Consider the following 7,245-nt stretch of genomic DNA (forward strand, 5'->3'; position numbering starts at 1 on the left):
CCCGAGCAGAGCCGCCCCGGCTATTCGGGGACCCCCCAGTGCCATCCCCGCAGCCTCCCCCCTCGCAGCGGGCTCCGATAAATACACCTCGCGCCCCTTCGGCTTCGCCTCCGTGCGCTCCCACCGCCAAAAGCGCTCGGAAATGTCGAAGGGAAAAGGAGCTACCGGTGGTCCCTGGCTCCTGCGTCCCCTTCCCTGCTTCTCTTTCCCATGTCACAAACCTAATTCCGTAGATCTGTGTGTATTTTATGTCTAATTCCACCTAATATGTCACTGCGGTGCTACTTTGTGGTCTCATCCTGGGTTTATGTTTGAAAACGCTATTTAAAGGCGTCTGTAAGATAGCACGTTAGGCAGCTTTGAAAGCAGGTTGGAGTGTGGGGTGGACTTAAATTCGATGTAAATGCAAGGGGGGGGGGGGGGGGAAAGAAAAAAAAACCTCTAACCAAAACAAACCACATAGTTTTCATTTAGGGGAAGAAAAAAAAAATACAGTTAAACAGACACCCATACGAATGTGCAATCTTAAATCCTGGTCGGTATTTAAAAGCAGTATAATCAACAGGAAGGAGCACTTACCTATTGAAAAGGATGGTTTAATAATATATATTAATATATATTAGCTTTATGTCTTCCCAATAAAATGTACACAAAATACCCACTTCGATCAGATTAGCTCCCGTATTAGCCTGGGTAGGAAAAAAGCATTCTAAAGAGTGGAGGAAAAAATGTATTAAAATGTTGAAAGAACCTACAGTTCCTTATTAGGCGAAGATACAATATTTATTCCTTGTCTCCTGGGATGAAGCTCCTCTATCTATTGTCCTCCCAGTTCTCAGTGCTGATGCTTAATTTTCAAAACTTCTATATTACCAAGGGACCTACGACATCAGCCAAAGAAATACCCAGCAAGTACAAAATCTGATCCAGGGAGCAGCTTTTGTGCAGAGGGAAAATTTTGTTCCTACAGGTTTTTAAGGAGGTGCATGGAAAAGCGAGCGATCTGCTCTATGCAGATACATTGCAAATTCTCTCTGGCTGTAGAGTTTTTTCCTAAAAAAAATTGGGGAAATACATGAACTTTGGATTTTTCCATTTTTTTCTTTTTTTCTTTCTTTCTTTTTTTTTTTTTTTTTTTTTAATTTGGAGAGGGGAATTTTATCCAGAGTTTGTTTTTTGTTGTGAGGGTTTTTTTCCCTCTCTCTCTCTTTTTTTTTTTATCGGAGAACCAAAAAATGTCAACTACCTTTCCAGGTCTCGTCCACGATGCAGAGGTATTTTGTGTGTGTGAGTGTGTGTGTGTGCGTGCGCGTGTGTGGATGTGTGTGTGTGCATATGTGTGTGTGGATGTGCCTGTGTGGTTGTTTCCATTTTTTTAAATCCATATTGGACCGTTACATTTAATTATAATCCGGCTTCAGAGATAACTTAAAGAAGTATAGAGGGAAAATTCGTTATGACATCTGTCGCCAGAAAGGGCAACTCATTACCACGTTAAAACCGTTGCCAGAACGAAAATCAGAATAATACCCCTAATAATATAATGAAGTGGAGAGAAATCACCACCAGCTCGCCAGGAATGGGGAGTTCTCACTAAAAAGCAGGACTCTCCTTTTCTTTCGAAACGCAGGAAAAGGAGGGAGGGGGGGGAATTTTGGATCTGATTCGTTATTTTAAAAAAGAAAGAAAAATAGGGGTTCGAAAAAAAAAAAGAAGGGAAGGAAGGAAGAAAGGAAGGCGAGCAGGCGGCAAAGCTTTCTCGGTGTGTAACGCTGCAACATAGGGACGGGACTTGTGTGTATTCTCGGTAGTTTCCTCTGTTTGATGACTTTTTTTGTGTCAGCCCCAGATATTACAGCTGTGATCAGGAGGTGGATGGATGGATGGATGGATGGATGGATGGATGGATGGATGGACGGACGTAAAGATACATAGTTTTTATTTCAGTGCGTGGATGCCTTTCGCTTGACGGTATTAAGGGCAGGCTGGGCTGTTTATGATTTTTTTGAACAGACCTTTATGGCACCAGCCCAAGGTAGGAAAGGATCTTTTGTTGCTGGGGTTGCCGCTCGCAGGCTTAGACGCTTCTGCAGGGGGAGAAGCTATGCAGGACAGCGTGCTTGGAAGAACCGCACCCGGGGTTTTCAATGACAAACCTCCAGTTTTGGGGTCTTCTTTTCACTTCTTCCTTTCAGATACGTCATGACGGATCAAACAGTTACCGTTTGATGCAGCTTGGATGCCTGGAGTCTGTGGCCAACTCGACCGTCGCCTACTCCTCCTCGTCTCCTCTCACGTACTCTACCACGGGCACCGAGTTCGCCTCCCCGTACTTCTCCACTAACCACCAGTACACCCCACTGCACCACCAGTCCTTCCACTACGAGTTCCAACACAGCCACCCGGCAGTCAACCCCGACGCTTACTCCTTGAACTCTCTGCACCACTCCCAGCAGTACTACCAGCAGATCCACCATGGGGAACCCACTGATTTTATCAACCTGCACAATGCGCGGGCGCTCAAGTCCTCCTGCTTGGACGAGCAGAGGAGAGAGCTGGGGTGCTTAGATGCTTACCGCCGCCACGACCTGTCTCTTATGAGCCATGGGTCCCAATATGGGATGCATCCAGATCAAAGACTCCTGCCAGGACCAAGCCTCGGGCTTGCAGCCTCGGGAGCAGACGATTTGCAGGTAAATAACGTGCGATTTCCTTTCGAGACACCTTCTTCTCCCCTCCCCCTGCCCCGGTCCCCCCTCACCCTCCCCATTTCCCTCTGCTCGGAGCAGCTCATACAAAGGAGGGAAGATCCATCCAAAATCCCACCCGGAGCTCGTCCCCTCCAGAGCAGTAACAACAACAACAAAAAATGTAGGGGAAAAAGCGAGTGGTCTTTCTTGGGCGGAAAAAAAAAAAAACCACAACCCACCCGAACCAAATAAACAAACGGCGGCGTCTGTGGGACCCCCCGAGCCCCCGGGGCGCCCCCGCCGGCCCTCGCCAGAGCCCCGCAGGACACGAACCAAACCCACCTGCTCACTTTCCCTAAACTTTCCTTTCGCTGAACGGAACGGTTTTAAGAAGTTTCGCTGGCAGAGCAGGCAAAGGTGTAAAGGGAGGGGTGGAGTAGGAAAAGAGGGCGGAAAAGAGACGGGGCACCAAATAAACCTGATTTCCAACATACGTACAAAGGCAAACCTTGCGCTCAATTCCGAGGCGTGAGGCAGGGAAGAAATAAACGGGAGCAAACGTTGGTCAGAAACACTCAGTGCGCTAAAAGTCCCTCTCAGTGTCCGATCTGGATGTTAAGGGAGAGAGCAACGCGCGGATAAAGCCGAGCGCCTCTATCCGTGCGTCCCCCCTCTCCTCTCCCCCCCGAGCCGGCATCTGGACCCATCCCAAAAAAACCTATTTCTGTGTATCAAAACCTCGGCTTTAGCCGCTCAGAAATCCTTTCCATCACACTAAAAATTCCCCTCCGGTAAATCGTGCCGCCTGCTTACATGAAATTTGCTTCCAAAATCGCAAACAACGCCCTTCTGTACTTAACACCCTTTTCGGAAAGACCCCTAAATCCAAAGCCAACCTCCCTTCTCCCGGCGAGAGAGGAGCTGAAAGCCTCCCGGCCAGCGGGAGAGGCAGACAGGACCCTGTCTGCTGGAGTCGCTTTGCCCCCGGTCTCGCTCCCAGTCACACAAAGCTCCCTGTCCCGGTCTGTCTGAAAATACGGAGCGGTCAAAGGTTCAGAAAAACACTGAACTTTGTAAAACTAAGGAGGTTTATTTTCTTTTCTTAAAAAAAAAAACCCAACCAAACCAAACAACAACAAAAGAAAACCCAAACAAAAACAAACCATAAAACCTCTATTTATATCCGAGATGAGAAATTTTTTTTCCCTTTTTATCTATATTTTTTTTAAGGAGGAAAATAATCCAGCAACCTAACAACAAAGAATGATATTTTTTATACTTCGGAGGAGAAAACCCTAACTATTTAAATCTAGATTTCTCCATTAAAATTCACTATATAATTTTATCCTCTCCGGCCATTTTTTGTTTACATTTTTCATGGGATCTCCTTATGTTACCCCCCTCAAAAAAAAAAAAAAAATCTGCCATTCACTGCTCAGCCCAACTAAAACCTATTTACTCCTTTTTATAACCACGTCTGCTGCTGATTTTTTTGTATCTGTACAAATTTTTTTTCTTTGGCAGGCACAAAGCCTTGTATTTTTCAAAAGAGGGGATTAGGGACGTTTGCAAGAGAGCAGACAATGCCTAAGTCCCGGGCAAAAAAGCACCATAGTTTATCCAATTTTCGACTTAGTGCCATTCAACTGGTCATTTATGCAATGTCATCCGACCAAACAACATGTTTCCCTTAAAAAAAAAAAAAAAAAAAAAAAAAAAAGGGGTTGGTTAAGCTGCTCGAGGGACATTCTATTTTTTTTTATTGTTTATTGAAAGAACAAAAAAAATAAACAGCTTTTCTTCGGAAAATATGAATTTTTCGATCACACTTTATTCGAAAGTAAAAGACAGAGAGACAGAGAGAGGTCTTTGTACCTAACGTCTTCTGTATTTTCCCTCCTCCCTCTTTTCCCGAAGAGAGAGGGAGTGTGCTGAGGCATCGAAAAGCTCGAGCCGTGACATGTTGAAAATAGGAATATTTGTCGTTACGATTTAGACGATTCAGAACAAACTCAGGCTCTTGCGAATATCACCTTGGGCTTAGAGGGAAGAGTTTCGGTGGCGAACTGGACTGTACACAAACACTTTTAAACCAAAACTGGGGTTTAACCGGTCTTCCCCTTTCTCCTTAGTCTTTCTTTTTCAATCGTTCATCAGCATATGCCTCATTTCAAATGCAACAAATGTAAATATACTTTTCCCTGCACAGAATTTTAAGTGAATGTCCAATAGTTTCGAGGGCGGTTTAAGTCAGCCTAACAGATGCAAACAGTCTTGGAGCTGGAGTGGCATCTTTCAGTGCCCTAAAAAGATTTTCCATGGGCAACAAAGAAAACTGTCACACCTTTTCCCATCACCGCTTTAATTTATGCTCAGTCGCCAAGTTTTTTTCATATTGATTTCATAATCACTTTAAGGCAGAACACTTAAAATAAAAAAGAGCCTTGAAAAGGAAGGTCTTACAAGGCCAGCGCCAATATGGTGAAAACGGGGGAGAGAGCCAGGACTGTAAAGGTTGTTTTGTAAAGTGGGGTTTTTATTATGCACCGACTCTCTCCGCATTTACTTAACTCTTCACGGGCTGTTGAGTAGGTTAACACCCTTAAAGGCCTCTTTCATGTCCAATACCTCGTTTGTTTGTAGAGGAAAATGCGTCTTTAACACATTTCCACTGGGCAAAGATTTAGATTTGGTTTGTTGTGTTTTTCTTAACCTCAACATAAGGAAAAACCCAAAGAAAACCCAACCCTTTCAAGTCTTTTATCATTCCAATAAAAATATTTATTAAGGAGGGTGAAGATCCCCAAATAATCAGCCTTGTAAGAGCAGATTAAAGAAGTGAGATCTCTTCGGATGTGCTCTAGAAGCCCCGGGCAGGTTTTTGGATGGTTCTTCACCCCACGCTCCCACATGGGTGCCTGTGTGTGTGCACACAGATGCATATTCATCCCCACCTACGTGCGGACACACGCATTGTTACAACACCCTCACCACTCCGTGCAGCCCGCAAAGCCCAATAGATTGTCTGTTGTTTGTGTTCTTTGTCTACTTCTGTGCACACTTTGTTAGTCAGTTTATACGAATCACGAACCCAATGTATGGATTTAGCTGTTTATATATAAAAATGTCCTGCTGAACATACAGAAATACTCTATAAAAGCGTATTTTTACCCCTGTGCCTGCGACACACTTCTTCCAAGTGTGCAAACACACTTCTTCCAAGAGTACTTATTTGTCTCTCTATCCTGCCACGTAACTACCGATCTAAACACACACACACACACACAGAGTTCAGGATAAACTCATATTTAAATGGATATGAAAGTGAGAATTATTCTGCATTTCGTGGGGCAGGGGCAGACCTCAGGGTGGCTTTGGGATTTCGCCAGAGCCCTTGAGCACGACGGGAGTAACTGTGTTTTTTCCGGTTCACCTTAACTATTGTTCCTAAGTGAGTCTTGTAACAAAGCAAAAGCTATGTGATCTCTCTGTGGGTTTCTGAATCTGATTTCTTTCTTTCCTTTCTTTCCTTCCCCCCCCCCCCCCCTCATTACTTAAGAGCTCAGTGGAGGCCCAGTGCGGACTTGTACTCAACGGGCAAGGAGGAGTGATAAGAAGAGGTAAGAGGTTACAAATACTTGCGTCTATCAGTTTTTGTAAACATAAACCACTCTCCATTTCTCTCTCCCTTTCCCATCCCACTGTTTAGCCTAGTTTGGAGATAGTGCCGAAACAGTGATAATTTGACATGTGACAGAAATACGTGCAAACTAGCTTAGAGCACTTCACATTTCACAGTCCATTTGCGCTTTACAAGTGATCTGTTCTTCGGTAGCTCTCGGATACTTCCCGCTGAATCCGGAGCTTTCTTGACTCGTTTTATCATTCCGCGTTTAATCGAGTTGATTCCCTGACAGTCTGAGCAACGTGTTCCCTGGCTCCAGGCTGTTAAGCCGGCGGTTCGACCTCGTGTGGGAAAAGGAAGAAGCTTTTTTGGAAAAGTGGTTTCAGTAGCGGTACAGACCGGTGTGGAACTCGCTTTTGAGTGTCACTTCGTTTGTTACCCATCTGTCCGTGTCAGTATCTCTCATCAAAGTTAGAGGAAATATTTGGAACTCTTGTTAAGTACGCGTTTCTTCAGCATTTGCCAAATGTGAGTGTTCTGGGGGGTTGTTATTGCCATCATTTACCATCAGGAGAAACAAAAGTAATGCAAAGGCCTAACACAGGAGCACAATTCTTGCAAGTTTAAAAGCATACTTTCATTCGCAACATAAACCAAATTATGCAGTCAGAAAGAGGACTCTTCACCACTCATCCTCTTGGAATGCACACTTTATTCGAAAGTAAAAGACATAGATCTTTGTACTTAATCTCTTCTTTATTTTTCCTCCTCCTCCTTTTCTCGAAGAGAAGAGGGAGTGTGCTGAGGCATTGAAAATCTTGTGCACAGACGTGTTGAAAATAGGAGTATTTCTAGTTATGATTTATGTGATTCAGAACAAACCTCTTGTCCCATTATCGCCCTTCTGTATTCCTTACACTCACCACAGAT

The 7,245-nt window shown here is 44.4% G+C and overlaps 1 protein-coding gene across 5 annotated transcripts in view; it reads left to right on the forward strand.

The window, feature by feature from the left end:
* The first annotated feature begins 1,161 nt into the window (after positions 1 to 1,161).
* TFAP2D (transcription factor AP-2 delta) overlaps positions 1,162 to 7,245 on the forward strand; it is a 52,242-nt gene continuing 46,158 nt past the window's right edge. Inside the window, exons 1-3 of one of the 5 annotated variants that reach the window (XM_009570431.2) lie at positions 1,162 to 1,274; positions 2,196 to 2,693; positions 6,250 to 6,310. In XM_009570431.2, coding sequence (XP_009568726.1) covers positions 1,236 to 1,274; positions 2,196 to 2,693; positions 6,250 to 6,310 — 598 coding nt within the window. In that variant the 5' untranslated portion in view covers positions 1,162 to 1,235. The other 4 variants (XM_054064157.1, XM_054064158.1, XM_054064156.1 and 1 more) reach the window with 4 other exon arrangements.

Source organism: Cuculus canorus, chromosome 3, assembly GCF_017976375.1.
Source record: "Cuculus canorus isolate bCucCan1 chromosome 3, bCucCan1.pri, whole genome shotgun sequence".
Lineage (NCBI taxonomy): Eukaryota > Metazoa > Chordata > Aves > Cuculiformes > Cuculidae > Cuculus > Cuculus canorus.